At 45.7% G+C, this 21,614-nt stretch overlaps 1 protein-coding gene across 1 annotated transcript in view; it reads right to left on the minus strand.

Annotated features, from left to right (window-relative positions):
* Positions 1 to 11,778, minus strand: part of LOC142310876 (Y-box-binding protein 3-like) — a 50,802-nt gene extending 39,024 nt beyond the window's left edge. The window contains exons 1-3 of the mRNA XM_075348651.1: positions 11,520 to 11,778; positions 11,025 to 11,088; positions 7,359 to 7,392 (exon numbers count right to left, since the gene is read on the minus strand). Of these exons, the coding sequence (XP_075204766.1) occupies positions 7,359 to 7,392; positions 11,025 to 11,088; positions 11,520 to 11,619 (198 nt within the window). The 5' untranslated portion in view covers positions 11,620 to 11,778. The remainder of the gene's footprint in view (positions 1 to 7,358; positions 7,393 to 11,024; positions 11,089 to 11,519) is intronic.
* Positions 11,779 to 21,614: the final 9,836 nt, after the last annotated feature.

Consider the following 21,614-nt stretch of genomic DNA (forward strand, 5'->3'; position numbering starts at 1 on the left):
TAAAATGATGAATGGCATTATAGGGGAAGCGGATGACCTCCTGCTTCATCATAAAACTCAGACTATAATGTTCACCCCATCAGCGCTTTTCCTGTGCTATGCACTAGGCACTATGTGAAGGGAACAGGTGCCGTCACATAGGACGGCAGCAATAATAGGCTCTGTGCCATATGATGGAATGAAACACTTCTTGAAAGTTGGAGCCCCTCCAGTCACAGAGTGCTCATTACCAAGGTAAGCAATGTGTGCTGTCACACAAATAAATGGCATTGTCATTTCACAGTCTCTCGCTATGATGCCGAATTGTTTGGGGTCTTTCTGACCATGAAACATGAGTTTACTACTATTCATACAAGTTTGTCCCATTGACTTCACCGATTGACCCTTCTCTCCTCTCTCAGTGTTAGTGACTTTCTCAAGTTACGTTTTGACAGACCTGGCAGCGGATGGTGTTCTATTTTAACTGATCAGCACTAAACGCCCTTCCAGAAGGGATGAAGTCAGCGGCAAATCAATCATTACTCTAACCATAAAGCATTCTGGGGATTTGTGGCTAAAGATACAAAAAACAATATAGCACCAACATAACAAGACTTAGGTAAATTAAAAGACATGTTAATAGAGTCATGGCCGAAAGTGTTGTCACCGTTGAAAGTATTCCAGAAAATAAAGTATTTCTTCCACAAAATTATTAAAATTACACGTTTATATTTCCTTTGTGTGTATTCGAACAACACAAAAAAAAACAAACAAACCAGAAAAAAAAAGACAAATTGGACATAATGTCACACATAACTCCAAAAATCAGCTGGATAAAATTGTTGGCACCCTCAACTGAATATTTGGTTGCACACCCTTAGGAATAAACAACTGCAATCAATCGCTTCCTATAACCATCAACAAGCTTCTTACACCACTCATCTGGAGTTTTGGACTCTTCTTTTGCAGACTGCTCCAGGTCTCTCATATTTGAAGTCACCTTATCCCAACAGCAATTTTATAATCTTTTCTGAGACGTTCACAGGAATTTAGGTCCAGACTCATTGCTTTCACTTTAGAACTCTCCAGCGCTTTGTTTCCAGCCATTTCTGGGGGCTTCTTGAAGTATGTTTGGGGTCATTTTCCTTCTGGAAGACCTAAAACGTAAACCTAGCTAACTTACATTGGAAACTACATTGCGACAAAGGAACATCAAGATCTTTGGAGAGGGACGTGTAATCTGGAGATTGTTGATATTTTTCAACAATTTTTGTTTTCAAGTTCTCTTCCCCTCTTTCTGTTCTCCATGCTTAGGGGTACATTGCACACTATGACATCACAGCTGCGATGTCGGTGGGGTCAAATCAAAAGTGACGCACATCCGGCGTCGCAGTCGATATCGTAGTGTGTAAATCCTTTTTGATACGATTAAGGAGCGCAAAAACGTCCAAATCATATTATCGGTGTGGCGACAGTCATTTCCATAATTTCGGAAGGACCGATGTTACGATGTTCTTCCTCGTTCCTGTGGCAGCACACATCGCTGTGTATGAAGCCGCAGGAGCGAGGAACATCACCTTACCTGCGTCCTGCGGCTCACGCCTGCTATGCAGAAGGACGGAGGTGGGCGGGATGTTTACACCCCGCTCAGCTCCGCCCCTCTGCTTCTATTGGCCGCCTGCCGTGTGACGTCGCTATCACACCGCACGACCCGCCGCCTTAATAAGGAGGCGGTTTGCCGGCCAGAGTGACGTCGCAGGGCAGGTGAGTGCATGTGAAGCTGCCGTAGCAATAATGTTCGCTACGGCAACTATCACCATGATATTGCAGCTGCGACGGGGGCGGGGACTATTGCGCTCGGCATCGCAAGCATCGGCTTGTGATGTCGTAGTGTGCAAAGTGCCCCTTACTGTAGTACACACAGACAGACAATGCAAAGATTGAATCAATGTCTTCCTTTTTATCTGGTTTCAGGTGTGATTTTCATTTTGCCCACACCTTTTACGTAAGATGGGTGATGAGTTTGAACGAGCATCACCTGCTTGAAACAAAGTGGCTTACTCACAATTTTAGAAAGATGCCACCAATTTTGTCTGGCCCAATATTGGGGTTTTGTGTGAAATTATGTACAATTTTCCTTTTTTCAGTTTTTTTGTGTTGTTCCAATACACACAGAGGTAATAAACGTGTGTATGGTAAGACATGTATAATTGCAATAATTTTATGAGAGAAATACTTCATTTTCTGGAACAATATCAAGGGTGCCAAAACTTTCAACCATAATTGTTTTTATGGCCAGAATCAGATGAACACATGAAAAAAAAATGGTCGATTTTCATCCATATTGTCATCTATTTTGCATCCATGTGCTATTGTGTCGCCCTGGGCAAGCCAGGGGACACAGGTCACACACCACCACACCCTACATCTCAGTTAGGGACACCACAGCTAACCAGAAATCCTTGTTGCCTTCCTCCAGAGGCTGATGATTCACACCAGGGGGTGGGCCAGGCGGTTGGCTCTGCCCACCGAGGAGTTCACAGCTCTGGAGGCGGGAAAACCAGGCAGTCAGCTCAGGGAAGAGCTTGAGTAAGGAAGTTCAGTTAGGGGAGTGAAGGAGTAAACAGCTAAGATGAGCTAAGGAAAGTAGAAGTAGAAGTGGAAGTGGTAAAGGAGGAAAGCAAGAGTGGTGACAGAAAGAAAGCCTGAAGTAGTCCAGCTGTGTGCAGGACAGGTCAGGAAGGTCAGCAACGGCGGTGACTGTCTGGAGGGGGACCGTGTGGAAGTTCCTGGAAGGACCGCGGACGGGTAGTGGCCCGGCGGTCTGGAGCAGTGTACCGAAGGACAGTCAGCACCAGGGCAGGGGCCTCTCGGACCCTGGCAAGGCTAGGAGTCGCCATAATTTGCCAAATCCGTCAGTGAAGGGGACGTAGATCCCCCAACAACCAAGTCCCGATTGAAGGCAACAGCCCAACCAGTGTAGGAGAGACACCGCCACCGCCAGGGCACCAGTCTCTCAGGGCCAGCGCCTGTGGGCAAAGAGTAGAGCTCCTCCGGCCCAGCTTGAAGCCAGGGAGCGGGTTACCGGTGGGAACCCATCGCAACCAACAAGTAAACAAAGGTGCAAGAAAGAGGGACATCACCGTCACCTACTGGGAGAGCAAGTGCAGCCGTCCGTGGGACCGTCTTACCAGCCGTTTGGTTTACCGCAAAAACTGTGTCAACGTCTCAGGCTGAGTGAGTACCACAGTGCCGCAAGGCACAGCGCTGCCCCCGCGTCCCTGCGCCCACCAGGCCCTGCACCTCACATCTCATCACCGGGCCCCGGGATCACCAACCCCTACCCACGGAGGGGCAACACAACACCTGGCTGCTCCGCATCACCATCCCCGGGATCCCCATACTGAGCAGCGGTGGTGCAATCACCACAACCGTGGGTGGCGTCACGGACAATAATCATCCCCACACCCAACAAATCCCCCTTTCACTCACGGGCGAGGAGTGCCGCTCGAGAAACCCCCGGGATCCGGCCCACCGCTCGAGCCACCACTGAGCAGCAGCCGCCGGACCCGAGCAGAAGGGGTGAGCGTAGTGTGCTGACACCCTCCTCCCCACCCGCGACAACTTGGCGTCACGAACAGGATCTTACCACTCTGCCGTTTGGTAGAGGTGCGCCTTGTTACCGCCGGAGATATCCGGCAGGAAAATTTCAGAAGCCGCCATCTTTGGCGCGAAAAGTTCCCGCTCGAGCGTCTTCTCGAGTAGCAGAGGCGCGAAGGCTGAAACCCCGCCCCGAGAGAGGAGGGGCCGGAAAGAGCTAAGGGGGACGCGATGGCGGCTGGACGCATGTAGCTGCAGCTATAAAAGCAGGGACGCCAGGACTCTGCGGACATACCGTTCCTGGAAGAAGAAGCCATCATGTGGATGCCGTCCCGCGACACCGTAGCCCCCGCGCCTGGAACCGCGGCGTGGGTGGAAATCCGAACCGCGCAGCTCTACCAAAGGCTGCAGGTCAGGATGCAGCTCCTCATGGAGGAGTGGGAGGCCGACATGGCGGACGTTGTAGCCACCGTGCGGAGACGCGAGGAGGAAGCGGAGAAAGGGAGTGTGAGTGACCCACGTCCCGATGCCCTGGAAGGGCCGGTCATCGCGGCTGCGGGGCCCGGTCCAAGCCCTCTCCCTTCGCTGCCTCCCTCGCCACCCGTCCCGGAGGCTGTGACCCCGCCATTAGACCTGCTACCACCGCAACCGGTAGCAGTACCCAGCGTCCCCGCCCAGGCGGGCCGACCTGTAGCCGGAGCCCGCAGTAAACCGGAGGTGTTACCGTGGAAGATTCCGAAGGTTGAACCGGAGGCATCCCCTGAAAAATCCCCCGAGCCGGAGCCGATGACCCGCTCCGAGCCGAAGGCCCAGCAGCGGAAAGCCCCTAGGCCCATCCCCCACACCTCGGCCGAGGTAGCGCCGGGTTGTTGCTGCAAGGCAGCGCCCAAGGCCAAGACACCGCGGGACATGCCGCCCAGATTCCTGACAGTGAGCAACGTCCAGGATGTCCCGCAGGGCCCGACCCGTGCGCCGTAGCTCGCAGCAGCGCCGTATTGGGATAGGGAGCCGGTACCGCTGGGCCTGGAGATCGCTGAGAGGGAACGGAAGAAGGCCGAGCTGGTGGCCAGGGCCATTAGGGAGAAAGAGAACCTCCGGCAAGCAACATCCCGTGTCCGGGGACCGTTGTACGAGGGGCAGGTGAGGCGGTTTGATGTCCGCCGGGGCTATGGGTTTATCTACGAACCGGGCCTGAAGGCCGAAGTGTTTATAACCCGGCGGGATGTGAATGCCCACCTGCCTGAGGAGCATCCCGGCCGCAATCTGATGCCGGGTGACATCGTGCAATACACCCGGTACTTTGGGGAGCGGGGGTGGTTCGCGCTGGACGCTAAACTGAGGGGAAGCCCAGAGGCCCGAGCTAGCGCAGCACTCCCTCCCTTGGCAGCACCAGAGCCTGAATATCCGGAGTAGGGCAGCACATGCCCGTTGCACCGTCCCCGTTGGGACCACCATTTTGTTTGTTTAAAAGTTTTGAAAAATGATAAGAAAATGATTACCGAAGTTTAACCTGATTGTCTGTGTGATTTGCAACCGGCTGGAGCCGACACCGTTGTCCCCGTGGGGACCATTTAAAAAGTTGTTTACATGGAGGACTATCCATGGACAAGCCCGTGAACTTGCAGGGCAACCACAAATGTTAAGTGGCTTGTAAATAAGTTGTTTGCCGTTACCGTTTTCCGCAATGCCGCCTCCGCAGAGGCAGGTTGGAGGGAGGGCCCTCAGCAGAGCAGGCTGGGGCCCAGCCACCAAAGGAACCGGTGGCTACCCTCTGGAGGGGAAGGACAGATCCCGCTCGGGTACCGTGTGCTGGACTGTGGGTCAAGGGGTGCTGCCTGGGCTTTAGGGGCAGCATCAGGGCCAGGTTGCTTGGGTGGGAGAGAGCGGAAACCGTAACCGTAAACCGTTTGCAACGTTAAAGAAATGTGCCTCCCGTTAAGGGAAGATTTATTAAAAATGTACATATGTTATTTTACCCTGTTATCTTTTACAGAAAAATAAAACCGGTGTTGGACGGCAGCCCGCGGACGGTGTGCATTTTGCTAAGGGGGAATGTGTCGCCCTGGGCAAGCCAGGGGACACAGGTCACACACCACCACACCCTACATCCCAGTTAGGAACACCACAGCTAACCAGAAATCCTTGTTGCCTTCCTCCAGAGGCTGATGATTCACACCAGGGGGTGGGCCAGGCGGTTGGCTCCGCCCACCGAGGAGTTCACAGCTCTGGAGGCGGGAAAACCAGGCAGTCAGCTCAGGAAAGAGCTTGAGTAAGGAAGTTCAGTTAGGGGAGTGAAGGAGTAAACAGCTAAGATGAGCTAAGGAAAGTAGAAGTAGAAGTGGAAGTGGAAAAGGAGGAAAGCAAGAGTGGTGACAGAAAGAAAGCCTGAAGTAGTCCAGCTGTGTGCAGGACAGGTCAGCAAGGTCAGCAGCGGCGGTGACTGTCTGGAGGGGGACCGTGTGGAAGTTCCTAGAAGGACCGCGGACGGGTAGTGGCCCGGCGGTCTGGAGCAGTGTACCGAAGGACAGTCAGCACCAGGGCAGGGGCCTCTCGGACCCTGGCAAGGCTAGGAGTCGCCATAATTTGCCAAATCCGTCAGTGAAGGGGACGTAGATCCCCCAACAACCAAGTCCCGATTGAAGGCAACAGCCCAACCAGTGTAGGAGAGACACTGCCACCGCCAGGGCACCAGTCTCTCAGGGCCAGCGCCTGCGGGCAAAGAGTAGAGCTCCTCCGGCCCAGCTTGAAGCCGGGGAGCGGGTTACCGGTGGGAACCCATCGCAACCAACAAGTAAACAAAGGTGCAAGGAAGAGGGACATCACCGTCACCTACTGGGAGAGCAAGTGCAGCCGTCCGTGGGACCGTCTTACCAGCCGTTTGGTTTACCGCAAAAACTGTGTCAACGTCTCAGGCTGAGTGAGTACCACAGTGCCGCAAGGCACAGCGCTGCCCCCGCGTCCCTGCGCCCACCAGGCCCTGCACCTCACATCTCATCACCGGGCCCCGGGATCACCAACCCCTACCCACGGAGGGGCATCACAACACCTGGCTGCTCCGCATCACCATCCCCGGGATCCCCATACTGAGCAGCGGTGGTGCAATCACCACAACCGTGGGTGGCGTCACGGACAATAAACTATTCCCACACCCAACAAATCCCCCTTTCACTCACGGGCGAGGAGTGCCGCTCGAGAAACCCCCGGGATCCGGCCCACCGCTCGAGCCACCACTGAGCAGCAGCCGCCGGACCCGAGCAGAAGGGGTGAGCGTAGTGTGCTGACACCCTCCTCCCCGCCCGCGACACTATCTGTCCACTTTTTACATATATATGACATCCTTATGGCATGTGTTTTTATAATTCAGCTGTTAAAAAATATACAAGACCAAATATAGTTTCATTTACTAATTGCAATGTATCTGTAAAGAATCGGTAAAGAATAGATGCAATGCAAATGATCCATATGTGATTCTAGTCTCATCCAAATTATGCTTTCATTTTTTTCACAGTGACAACCGGGTCTGTGTGAATAAACTGAATCTTAACAGCCCTATAGAATTACATTGGCCCATAGGCTATTAGTGCAATAAACTTTTTCAACACGGACAGCACACGTACGTATAATGCGTTATTCTGAACAAGCCCTGATGGGGGAACAGATACTGTTGTATATCACTTTGCTAAATACTGATTGCTGGAAGTGTTTATGGCTTATATTAACTTTTCATACTACCTCTGCCATAACCTCACACTCTTACAATGGATTGTATCACATCTCACCTGGTGGACAAAGACATCTTCTTTGGTGTCATTTCTAAAAAGATAAAAGCAGATTAGAAACGTATTACACAGATCTATTGAGAGGTGTAAGGATGAAATAGTAAGGAGTTGGGAAGTGGAATAACTTGAACCTAATATTCTCATTTGGACTAAAGGGACCCTCTCCACGCCCCAAATTCGCTTTTGTTTTAGGGCCTATCGTACGTGCCCATGATCACGACTCGCTGCATCCTGGATGCTGCTGGTCCTGACCTGCGGGGCCGCAAGTCTCCTCCGTAGGAGACGACAGCTGCTTGTACCCACAATCAGGGTTCAGTGCGCTGTGGTCTAACGTTTGTGTTCTCCCTACTCCACAGCAAACAACTGACATGCTGCGGCTTGGAAAACAGCATCGCAGGTCAATGTTTGCTGCGGAAAAAACAAGCACAGTGGGCACGAGATTTCTAGAAATCTCATCCATTATGCTTGTACTGTGCAATGCAGTATTTTGGATGCAGCGATAACACGCTGCATACAAAATGCTGCAAACAGTGATCGTGTGCAATTCCTATTAAGCCCCTAATGGTGGGAGATGTCGCTCAGCTCAGCTCAGATTGGTGCCTTCTATGTGAACACTGAATATTCCTGGATTTCCCTTCTGTGTTATTGAAGAATAACAGAAACAAATATTGCATTAAAGGTGTTGTCTGACCTTGGGGTACTAGTCACTAAAGGGGGCTTTACATGCAGCGACATCGCTAGTGATGTCGCTTGTGAAAGCACCCGCCCCTGTCGTTTGTGCGTCATGGGCAAATCGCTGCCCGTGGCGCACAATATCGCTAATACCCGTCACACATACTTACCTGCCTAGCGACATCGCTGTGGAAGGCGAACAGCCTCTTTTCTAAGGGGGCGGTTCGTGCGGCGTCACAGCGACGTCACACAGCAGGCGTCCAATTGAAGCAGAGGGACAGAGAGCAGCCGCATGGAAGTCACGCCCACCTCGTTGCCGGAGGACACAGGTACGGTGTTGTTCGTCGTTCCTGGGGTATCACACGTAGTGATGTGTGCTGCCTCAGGAACGATGAACAACCTGCGTCCTGCACGAGCAACGACATTTGGGAAATGGACGACGTGTCTACAATCAACGATTTGGTGAGTATTTTACATAGTTAGCGGTCGCTCGTACGTTTCATACGCAACGACGTCGCTAACAAGGCCGGATGTGTGTCACGAATTCTGTGACCCCCAACGACATCTCGTTAGCGATGTCGTTGCGTGTAACGAGGCCTTTAGTGTGACTGCAGACTTGTGAATCCTAGCAGACTTCTGAATTCACTGGTGCCGGTGCCAGGAGAAGGCAGATGCATGACTACAATCACGCGCTTTACATATATGCAGTCACATGCTGACTAGACGTGCCCAGCCTTGCTCAATACAAGTGTAACGAGCAAGGCCAGATACTGTACAACTCTTCAAATGTGGCCGAAGTATTCAAAAAGCATACTTGCAGTCACATTACTACCCGCTCCAGTCACCAGAGAATCCTGACCATGTGCACACTGCGTGCTTTGAGTATTCACAAGTCTCCAGTCACACAGATAACTGCAGGCTTGTATCCCAAGGCCGGACAAACCCTTTAAGAAAATAATTTGAAACTTTTTGACTTACTATTATATAAGTAATTAGACTTTAATTGAATATTGACTAATTATCTGAACTATGATCAATGATTAGAGACAATCTGCCCAACTCTCAAGACATCGTCTTCCTTTATGTGCAACCTATGAGATGCAAGATATCTCATTAGTAGCTGATCTTTCTTTAAAGGGACTGCCAGAATAGAATGACTATACAAACCAAGCACAGACGCTTGGGGAACACCTTTCCACCTATCTCTGCCCTACTTTCTCATTAAAGGCCATGTTGTCAACCAAAGAAGAAGAGGAGTGGGAAAAGAGGGAAAACAAGCAGGTGGGAAGGTGCACTTAAATATTTGGCCCAGCCATGATGCACTGAGTGCTTGTACTTGGTTTGAACAGTCAATCTGTGCTGACAGTCACTTTAAAGGGGATGTCCCATAAACAACATTTATCACCTATTTAAAAGGTTAGACTACTAATGTGTGATTGGTAGGGGGCCGGTCACTGGAAGCCCACTGCAAAAAACAGGGCTGAAATTCTTGTGTGGGAATAAAGCACTTGTAAACACATGAGACCTCTGCTCCATTAACTGTCCGTAGGCGTTATAAACAGTGGAGCCGCGGTCACACATCCTCTCAATGCTTCATGTACATTGGGGACTTTAGGGCCCCAGTTCTTTTGAGAAGTGGGGGTCCCGGAGGTCAAACCTGCATCAATCATACAAATAGGGCCTAGCCTGTGTACAAGGTAAGATTTAAAGGACGTTATTTTTACTGCATTTTCTGTTAATATTATGGCTGCAATTCCTGGCTCGAATGCAGATTTTATGACCTGAACAAACCGAATATTTTATGCATATGATAAATAGATTGGTATAGCACTGAGGTGCACATTGTTCATTTTTCTAAATGTTTTAACCAGAAGAAGGCTCTATGAATAGGGTTGAAACGCATTATTTTATTATATACACACACATATGTATTTTGTATTGTTAAAATAATCTATCAAGATCCACCCTCTCAAGGCTGGATATATTGGAAGTGTAGCATGCGATCTATTGCATGCCTATGATGTTGTTAGTTTGGGTCAGGAGACAAAGGTCAGACTGGGAATTGTGGCTCTAATATGGATGAAGAAATATGGCTACAATTCGCTCATAGGAACCGTCCGTATCCCAGTTTCATTAACGCTATGTGTGCAAGTTGCATTTTTTCTTGCGTTTTAAACTGCACTGTGTCAATGACAAAGTGCATGCATTTGCTTCCCCATCAAAGTCTATGAGAAATCTGAATTTGCATGCGCACGTTGCTTTTTGTAGGCAGCGTTTTATTAATTAGTCAAATATTTGTCAAAATCTTCGACAAAAAAAAGCAGCATGTCACTTCTTCATTGCGTTTTGTCAACGTTTTCCACCTATTGACTTCTCAATCTAAAAATGCACTGTCCAAATCGCGGCCAAAAAGCAACAAAAATGCAGGGAAAACGCATGCAATTTTACTGCGTTCTTTTTGTCAAACGCAGTGTTTACATTTGTCAAAAGTCTGCCAGAGGGTGCAATTTTGTTGTCAAACCAGAACGCAGCGTGCGCACATAACCTTAGGCTGTGCCATCTGCATGGAGGCAGCAAAGAGGCACACGAAATCCCTGCAGCTCTGCGCTACAGAGCCATAGGTGTTCCTTGTGTTGCCATTTGGTGCTCTGTGTGGCATCCAAAACATCACTATTAAGGGAATCAGGCAGAATACATAACACTGTATGCTCTTCATGAAATCAAAGGCATACAAAGCTACCAAACATATGTCTAGCCATATGACAGCTCTGCACTCAGAGGTTGCGTGAGGCTGTAATACTCGCCTATCTCTGACACTTGCATTGAGAATGAATGGAGCGAGGTGCACACGCATGACCTTCACTCCAGTCAGCCGGGGTTCCGATCTCAGGATCACTAGGGATCCCAGTGGTCAGATCCCCAGAGATCAAAAACCCTTTAATGTGTATATTAATCCAAGATATAGGCAAATAAATTTGGTAATTGAAAACTTACCGATTTATGAATCCATAGCCATTCCTTACATTGAACCATTTAACCGTCCCCTGGACTTTCGTTGCTGGAAGAAAATGTGCGATTTCAATTTATAGTATCATATCATTCCCAAATCTAAAAATATATGTATACCATGAGCTCAGATCTGTCTGTATGGTGGATTTGTGGAGTTAAAAATATTTGTATATTTTAAAGGTGATTGATAGAGTGTTATATGGATGAATTTGCAATTTTTTTCTCAAAAACTATAGTAAAATGTGTAAGTTGATAGTAATATAATAGAAGAAGGTCTTCACTTCTCATTCATGACTATGCTATGTCACAGTTGAAATATTATCAGGGAGCAGATGAACAGATGGGATTCATCCAGACCAGGAATAGACCATGACCGGAACATTAGGTAATTAATTCACAATAGGGGGCGCACATACTGGATCATCAACATGTATTGCAGGGTGAGCGCGCACCACTCCAGGATTAGTGCACAATACTCACCCAACACGTTCCTCTCCACCTCGTCTGCACCTGGGGAAGCCGCACTGGGTTCAGTCCCTGGAGTTTTGGGCTTTGGTTCTTCAGCTGTTCCTTCACTCATGACTGCGATTCCTTATTGTTCTGTCCTGTTCCCTGCTAAATGGTGATGGGAGTGGAGGGAAGGAGAGGCAGGGAGGATTGCAGATGGTATTTCGAGGGATCTCTTTCCTCGATCGGTCTTGTTCTCTTTCTGGTCACTGATCTTACTGGCCTAAAAATGGCCCTTCGGAGTCTTTTATATGGTGGGGAATGTCCACCCCTCGTCATCTCCTCTTTCTTAAAGAGACATGCCATCTGATTACTCATCGGCAGTATGAGTATGAGGATTTATTTCGGTACAATGTCGTCTTATGTCGCATCACAGCAATTTTTTAAGTCACTGTGGAATTAGTTACCGGGACAGATAAAAAAAAAAAGTTTTCTGCCATCTTCTCTTTTCAAAGCTGAATCATACTGCAGCTATTGGACTTTAATCCATTACCCCTGGAAGCATTTCAGGTCAGCATGACCAGGGCATTTTTACCAATTTACATAAAAATATAATAGAAAAATATAAAAGTTATGTCTTTTTTTGTGGCAAATTGGGAATAAATATTTTTTTTAGAAAACAAATAATAATAGGTACTTTTAAACAATATTGGCTTTTTATGGTCTTAAAAAAGGTAAAAATTATTTTTTTTTCCAATTTCAAGCCAGTTTTGTTAAGGAAAGTGAAAAAAGCAAACTTTTTTTCCCGTAGTGTATTTTTGTATATGACATGCTTTAGTTAAAGTTGCTCTGTCAGGGCAGGGTATTGGTTATTCTTGGCAAGAGTTTGTTATTTTTCATGATTTAAACAATTTTTTTTATATTGTACATTTTTTGTTTCACTTTTACTTTCTTTTTTTGTCTCAACAATGTCAGAAAATACCCTATTTACAGGGTAAATCAGACCTGAGAAGTGACAACTGTCACCATCACAGCTGTTTGGTTAGACCACGGAACCAGGCACACAGAAGTCTTTGTGAGTAATTGGGTTGGACCATGGCAGAAATGGTAAAATGCCATTTCTGTTGTCGCTTGTCAATGTCCGAAACCTCACTTTTCGTAAACGGAGTTATATGTAACAAATTAAAGGGAATCTATCACCAGGTTTTTGACATCTAATCTGAAAACACCATAATGTAGGGACAGAGATCCTGATTCCAGCGGTGTGTCACTTACTGAGCTGCTTAGTGTAGTTTTGATAAAATCACTGTTCAATCAGCAGGAGATTATCAGTACAGGACTACTTGGCGTGCTGCAGGTAGTCCACCATATTCATGAGGTCTGTGTAACTGCTAGATCTGCAGCAGAGAAAACATAATTTTATCAAAATGACAGCAAACAGCTCAGTAAGTGACGCATCACCAGAATCAAGGTCTCTATCTCTATATTATGCTGCTCTCAGATGGGAGAGCAAAAACCTGGTGGCGGGTTCCCTTTAAGAGTCCTGCATCTTTTAATTGGGTATATCCTTAAACTGTTCTAAAGACCAAAAATAAAATCTTTGCCTACTATTGCAGTTGTGAATTTCCCTACAATTTGGACTATTTTCTGTTTTAAATAATGACGACCAGTTGGAAACAACGAGAGAGACTGGAGAGGAAAATCATAAAAACATTAGAGTTTTTAATGCCAAAATGCTGGAGGGAGGCTGATGATAAATTGCAACATTTGGATTTGATTTGTTCAATATATTTAGAATATTTGTTTGCAATCAATGAATGAGAATATTTTTATTTATATTCAAAGGTTTTAAAGAACCAGAAGCTAGCAGGTCCTACTTCTTGAGGCAACGTTCTGTGTGACGTTAATACATCAGCAATGCACAACCCTGTAGTTTGCTACATTGCAGTTCATTAATTGGAGTGCAGATGGTATAGCTTACTTTTGAGGCAGATTTTGTGTTTGTTTTTTATACTATTCCATTTATTTTGGGCTAAGAATACTTTTTGTAATTTTTTTTTTTTAATTAAAATTTCTGAATCTTTTTCATCTCACCTGCAAAATACCGAGACAAATTACATTGGAAAAAAACATAAAAAAAGAACAAACTAAAGGACTCATTCACATTTTTTTTTCACGTATGAGAAAAACTGCCAGATTTTGATCAGTGATTTCGGTGAGTTCCATCAGAGTTTGGTTTAAGTGTCATCAGTTTTTCTTGTATGTGGGGGAAAAAAAATTTCTCTACCTTCCTTAAAAGTTTTTGAAAATTAGACAGCATTTGGATGGCACATTAGGATGGTCTGATTTTTTTTTACAGACCCATATATATGCATTGCTGTATTTGATCTGACACTCAGATCTATATTGGACATGTCTCTGCAATTTTTTGTGGACTGCCTAGTCTGTCAAAAATCAGGAACATGTGAAGAGTCCTATTCACTATTATAGGTACTAGTCTATCTAGAAAAGCTTGGGAAGAACTCATAAGCAAAAAAAACCGGGGTTGGTATCTGCCCTTTAACATATAATAACAAGTTAATTATAGAGGACAAAGCAAAGGCTGATATATTAAACAGGCTCTTCTCATCCATGGTCACTAAAGGCCCAGTCACACACAACGACTTACCAGCGATCCCGAAAACGATGCGACCTGATAGGGATCCCAGGTAAGTCGCTGGGAGGTCGCAGGTGAGATACCACAGTCAGATCTTACCAGCGATGCAGAAACAATACAGGTCGCAGTAGCGACCTGTATAACGATCTCAGCAGTCACTGTGACCCTGTGACACAGTGTCAAACACAGCGATGTGTCCTGCCCAGCAGGACATCGCCTTTGAAGAAAATGACCTGGACCATTCTGCTGGTAGGTGTCACACATAACGAGATCGCTAACGGGATCGCTACTGCGTCACCAAAACGGTGACTCATCTGCGATCTCGCTAGCGATCTCGTTATGTGTGACGGTACCTTAAGGAGCTGACTGTTCCAGGGATTATTAAACAAGTCGAAAATCAAGGTTTACCACCTGATATTATTAAATTTAACAAGAAGTACACCTGCATCTGAGAAAATTAAACATTGATAAATCCCCCGGGCCAGATGGCATTCATCCACAAATATTGAGGGAATTCAGCTCAGTAGTTGACAGACTGTTGTATCTCATCTTCTTAGACTCATTTGTAACAGGGTTGGTGCCTCAGGATTGGAGGATTGCTGATGTGGTACCGATATTTAAGAAAGGTAAGAGGGTGGATCCAGGCAACTACCATCCAGTAAGTCTGACACCAGTACTGGGCAAAGTTTTTCAGGATATTTTAAGGGACAACATGCAAAAATATATTGCAGAAAATAATATAATAACTGACAAACAGCATGGATTCATGAAAGATAAGTCATGTCTAACCAACCTGTTGGGGTTCTATGAGGGGGTAAGGGCAAACCTGGATATTGGTAATGCAGCTGATGTGATTTATTGGGACTTTGCAAAATCATTTGATACTGTACCACATAATAGCCTTATACTAAAGCTCCAGAAGCAAGGACTAGGGGAGAACTATATGCAACTGGGTAAGGAATTGGCTAAAAGATCAGAAACAAAGTAGTCATAAATGGTACATTCTCAAAATTGGCTATAGTCAGCAGTGAGGTGCCGCAGGGATCTGTGTTAGCACCGATTCTTTTTATTAATGACCTTGTGGATGAGATTGATAGTAAAGTGTCAGTCTTTGCTGACGACTCCAAACTATGTAGGATATTAAAAATTGACCTTGACAGTACAATATTGCAAAGATAAGATATCAGAATGGGCAGATACTTGGAAAAAAAAGGTTTAATGTTGATAAATGTAAAGTAATGCACCTAGGACGGAGTAATCCTATAGCTGCGTATGCATTCAATGGAAGTAAACTCGGGACTACAGAGCAGGAGGACTTGGGTATTCTCATTAGGCCCCACTCACACTTGCGCTATTTTGACACAAATGGAATCCGTCAGTAATGTAGTACAGTTCATTTATTTACAGTGGAAGCGCGTTAATATGCCGCGTGTGTCATGCAGTACCCATTTGTGTCCACATGGTGTCGCGCTTCCACTGTAAATAAATGAACTGTACTACATTAGTGACGGATTTCGTTTGCGTCAAAATAGCGCAAGTGTGAGTGGGGCCTTACAAATAAGCTGAGCAGCAGCTCTCAATGTCAAGCAGCAGCTGCAAAAGCAACCAAGATTTTAGGGTGTATAAAAGAGAGATTAGATCCTGGGATCCCACTGTATTGTTACCACTCTAGAAATCACTTGTAAGGCCACATCTGGAATTTGGGGTACAGTTTCGATCTCCACTTTTAAAAAAGGGCATTCAGAAGTTAGAGTCAGTTCAAAGGCGGGTAACTAGATTACTACAAGGAATGGAAGGCCTCCCATATGATGAGAGGTTGAAAAAGTTAGATTTGTTTAGCTTAGAAAAAAGACGTCTCAGAGGAGATCTCATTTATATGTATAAATACATCTGTGGTCCATATAAAAGGACTAGAACACAACTTAATCCTTGCAAAGACAATACTAAGCACCAGGGGCATACACTGCGAGTAGAAGAAAAGAGATTCCGGCAGCTAAATGGGAAAGGGTTCTTTACAGTTAGAGCAGTCAGACTGTGGAATGCCGACCACAAGAGGCAGTAATGGCAGATACTATAACAGCTTTTAAAAAAGGGCTGGATGATTTCCTCAGTACACACAACATTGTTGGTTAGAAATGACTTAATGACAAAATGTAGAATTGGTGGAGGAACCTTAAACTAGATAGACCTAAGACTCTTTTCAATATATGTAACTATGTAAACGAGACCTAAGTGTCACACCGGGGACAAGAGGACCCCTGGCAAGCGACATAACACAAAGGGTACACCAGGGTAGCAATACAATGGTGGGCCCTGGGGCTAAGTAGATGGAAGCGGAGTCACCTCCTAACACTCACCTGAGGCTGATCACTGCACTCCCTAATGTCACTTGATGGGTCCTTCCCCCCCCATACAGCGATCACGTGCCTGAAATCACCCCGACGATAGACTGAGACAGAGATTCGCATTCTAATCTGTTGTGCGACACGGGCATATCGCTGCCCGTCGCGCACAACCTCGCTTACCCCCGTCACACGGACTTGCCTGTCCTGCGACGTCGCTCTGGCTGGCGACCCGCCTCCTTCCTAAGGGGGCGGGTCGTGCGGCGTCACATGGCAGGCGTCCTATAGAAGCGCCCACCTCCTTCCTTCCACATTGCCGGTGGAGGCAGGTAAGGAGATGTTAGTCGCTCCTGCGGTGTCATACACAGCGATGTGTGCTGCCGCAGGAACGACGAACAACATCGCTAAGAAGCAAAAAACGATTTTTTGTTTCAGGACGACCTCCGCGGCAAACGATTTTGACCGATTTTGCGATCGCTTAAGGTCGTTCATAAGTGTCACACTGCGATATCGTTAATGACGCCGGATGTGCGTCATAAACAACGTGACCCCGACGATAATTCATTAACGATATCGTAGCGTGTAAAGCCCGCTTAAGGCTCTCACAGCTAATGGTGGACTTATGTTACGTTGCAATGTCCTGTCTTTAATTTGCTGTGTTGTCTCCCCAATAAAAAGAAGGCAACAGGGTAATTTAAAAGCATTTACGACAAAGGAAAATATATAGAAAATATATATGAGGTATTAGTTGATATTTTGGCCATATTTTTATATATAGTTTTCTGCAGGATGCAGCCAGGCCCTTCAATGTAGGCCTTGTAATCTAGGGTCTCCATTCCTGTATAGTTCACTTATACAGTGCTGGGCAGCCCGCCTAGTCTAATAGTATGGGCGTAACTAATAGGCTGCTAGCCAGACACTGTGCACATGCATGTGTGAACGGTGCTCTATACAAGTCTATTTTGTGTGCAATTTTATCACCAAGCAATCACCCCCTCCATGCATTGGTAGTATGTGAGTGGTTGCTCCATTAGTGTTTTGCACCTGTTGCTTCCATCTTTATTGGGCAGCTTTGCTGCATCCTGTCAGTGCATTAAATCCTTTGGCTTGGGCATGGTAATTTTTTTATTTACCATGTTCACTACATGGAAAAACTGACCTGGCAAAGTGATTTCACAGGTCAGAACAAGTTTGTAGATACCAAACATGTATAGTTTTACTTTTATCAAAGTGATGAGACTCAGAGCGTTCTCATTTTTCATCATCTGGGGCTCAGTGATGGCTTATTTTTTGCGCCTTGAGCTGACGTTTTTAATTATACCATTTTTGGGTTGATCACCGGATATTGCATTTTATTGCAATGTTGCAGCGAACAAAAAAAAAAAACGTAATTCTGGCGGTTTGATTTTTTTTTTCTCGCTACGCCCTTTACCAATCAGATGAATTTATTTCATATTTTGATAGACTGGGCATGTCTGAAAACGGTGAAACCAAATAGGTGTATAATTTTTGTTTTGAACTTAGTTTTTCATGTTTTTTTAAATTCTAATTTTTTTTTATATTTTACTTATTTTTACCAGTCCCTTTAGGGGACTTTAAGCCTGCATTGTCTGATCACTTGTGCTGATGAGAGCAATCCTTCAGCATCCCTCTGAGCAGTAGAAATGCTCATCTCTTTATTGCGTAATAGGGCTGCTGGTGGCTGTAGAGAATGGCGGGGAAGAACGGCGTGTTTCCCACTGGAGCGCATTAAATCCAGCTGTTCAGAGATTGACAGCATGATTTAACTAGATAACAGGCATGGATGGATCATGTTAGCTGCACATTTTGGCTGATCAGATCAGCCAACATATGTGGGGAAAAATGCAGGCCCACTGAGCGAGCCCACATTAAACGGACAGATACGGCCTTGGACATATATGTACGTCCAAGGTCATAAAAGGGTTAAAACAGAATTGTACTTTCAACAAACTTTGCATATATCAATAGAATAAATGATTCTAAGAAACTTTGTAATGTATCTTGTCAGAGAAATCAGCTTCCTTCCCCATCACTTTTTTTTACGTCCCCCCCAACCTACTGAACTAAGCCTCCACTGTCAAAAACTCCATCTTGTGCAGAGATTGACTGTAGGGGTCATGGGACACAGCGTGTTATATGCAGAAGGGAGAAGGAGCATGTAAGGGTGCTTTCACATCAGCGGTATTTCGCTGCTCTGCAGGATCCGTCACAACTCCAGTACAGTGCAATACAGTTCAATGTCATCGCGGCAAGCTCCTGTCACATGACAGCAGAGCGGCGAAATACCGCTGATGTGAAAGCACCCTAACAGGGAAGGGAATAGCTAGAAATCATGTTGCAGAGCTCTGTAACAAGTGTTGTACCTCTCATCAGAGTGAGATTCAGATCAAGACAGCTCAGCTCCGCTGTATAATTTCCTCAATGCTGCTGCAGTTTCTCTCGGAGATAAAAAGTGAAAAAAAAACAGGTATTCCCTTCTCTGTTCTGTGCGGTCTATGGGTGAAATCACTGCAGACTATCTCCTCCTCACAACTAATCAGTGGATTGCAAGTTATAGAGCGAGCATGCAAAGGGAAAAACTGGTGAGAATGCAGGATATAAAGTTTCTTAATGGCCAGAAATATACATGTACAGCACACCTTATTCTGAATAGTTACTTGAAAGCACAGTTACCCTTTAAGTGGTACATGCTTAGGGTCTGTACCCCACGAGTAGTCATGCCACTGAGTTACTATCGTCACTGCTTGTCAGAAATTCCGGTTTGCCGCTGACAGTGACCTATAGAGGTTCGTTTTACTGTTCTCAGAACAAAGCTCCACAGGAATCGATGGGCGTTTGGGATACTACTCTATCGGAACTTCCAGAATTTATTGTTAATTAATAAATTGGTGAACAGGGGCGAATGGGAGAATAGAGATGAGTGAATTTGAGTTTCGGTTTTCAAACTGAACACCAAATTTTAAAATCAAGGTTTGGGTATTGAATGCTTTACGTGCGAGCAACACTGTGCTCAGCCCTGTGCGAGCCGCTTGTAATGTTTGAACGGCACACACTGGAGGGGTAACAACAGAGTGAGCGGATGTAGTGTGCAACAAAGAAAAATAAATAAAAATATTATTGAAAAAGCCCGACCACCCTCCCCAGAAGTGATCTGGTTATGGCTGGCTGTGTGTTGGCAGAGACTCAAACTGCCAATCAGTGACTGGATCCGGTGTTCGGTTGTCAAGCTCGTGCCTGTTAAGCTAGGCTCATTTGCTGCCGGCAAACCAAGCCTCGACGGAACTGCTCATCTCTATGGGGGAGTCTTTATTGAAATAAACCATGTTTTTCCTATGTGTGTCTTTTAACTGTATATACTTATCCGGTTAGTAATGGGAGTGTCTGACATCACGGCTGACATCAACCCCAAAAGTAACGTATTACCCAGATTGTCACTGCACCAGGGGAATCGGGAAGAGCTGGACAAAGTGCCTAATCATCTACATTGGTCCACATGCTATCCCTCAAACAAAATGTAGACTGAAAACAAAAACAGCCTGAATAGCGACTAACAGGTAAATTGTGAAGCAATCTACCATTGGATGAGCAGTGAACAGTGTTCAAAACTGACTGCATGAATCCTAATGCAATCAGCTCCCCCTAGTGACAACCATATGCCAGATACATCATCTATTAATATTCGATGGAGCCACCCATATCAAGATAAGAATTGAGTAATGAAGAACATTCACATTTTTTGCTACACCCAATCTCAACCCCTTAGCAAGATGTAGGCCTTTCTCTATGGGCTTGTGCACACGACAGTATTTTCATTCAGCATTCTATCTGGCAAAGATCGGATTACGCTAGGATCAATGTTCTTCAATGAGGGAGTACTCCAAGTTGTCCGGGAGGGGGGGGGGTCAAGTCTATGGGTCCATGAGAAAAAGTGGCGCACTTGAATCACAACAAAGTGCGGTTCTATTTTGTCTGACAATTGAAAACCTTTTTTTTTCTCCACCTCCGTGATAAATAGATCTGATTAGATTCTGATTAGCATAACAGTACCATTTGTCTTAGCTGGAGAAACTGAGTCATGTGAACCAAGCCTATGGAGCAAACTCTGGAGTTGAACACACTCCATATAGCACAGGTGAGGGCTGTGTTATACAGACAGCACCCAAAAGTAACTGCTACGATTAGAGTACAAATGAACCAAAAAATAGGAGTATTTATCATGCACAGCGAACTCCTAAATGTGGAGAAAAAAAAACAATAAGAAATAGCAACATTTTTGTTGAACTCTTTAAGTCACCTCTCCAAAAACTGTCATTTGAACCCTAAAATGGTAAAAAAATAAATAAAATATAAAAACTACAACTTTACACGCAAAAAAAAATAATAAATTCCATACCACCTGAAAAGGTTCTAGCTCTTTGAGGGGGTGAAGGACAAAAGCATAAGGCCACTTTTAAAAGGGGTTAAGCTCGTTTCAGAAGATCATAAAATAAATTATCTCCATTATTGTGCACAGTTATACCCCGCTGCATTTGTGCATTTATATATTCACTCCTGTTACAGAGGACGATGCACAGATGACAGATTTTTATGACCAATCTCACATGAGGCGGATTGTGTACTCTAATCAGTTAACAAGACAAATGCATCCAGATTGTATTTACCACGATATTAGACGGTATGTGCTGCTTGGAAAATCAGGGGAATTCTAGTTAGGAGGTTCATGGTCAGTGCTGGGTTCTCAAGAGGCCATATCCAAACAGCCTCTTCATTGACAAAGAGGAGAGGAACTCTAGTGCCACCTACTGGAAGCAGAAATCCTAAAAGTCAATATGAACCCATTAAAAGACCGAGAAGACAAACCAGAAACTATTTGCAAACTGGATTTTTGCCTCAATGCACAGCAGGAAAACAGATTTGGTTGGGTGAGAGGCCTCCAACTCACCCGTGAGACCAGACATGTGGCATGGAGGGGATCTGTGAGGTAGGAAATAAAGTCTGGCATATAAGGCTATGTGCCCACGCTACAGGATTTATCGCGGATTTGACGCGGATTTTGATGCGGATTTAGCGCGGATTTGCCGAAAATCTGCAGCACAGCTACTCCCCAGC

This window comes from Anomaloglossus baeobatrachus, chromosome 5 (assembly GCF_048569485.1).
Source record: "Anomaloglossus baeobatrachus isolate aAnoBae1 chromosome 5, aAnoBae1.hap1, whole genome shotgun sequence".
In the NCBI taxonomy this organism is placed as follows: domain Eukaryota; kingdom Metazoa; phylum Chordata; class Amphibia; order Anura; family Aromobatidae; genus Anomaloglossus; species Anomaloglossus baeobatrachus.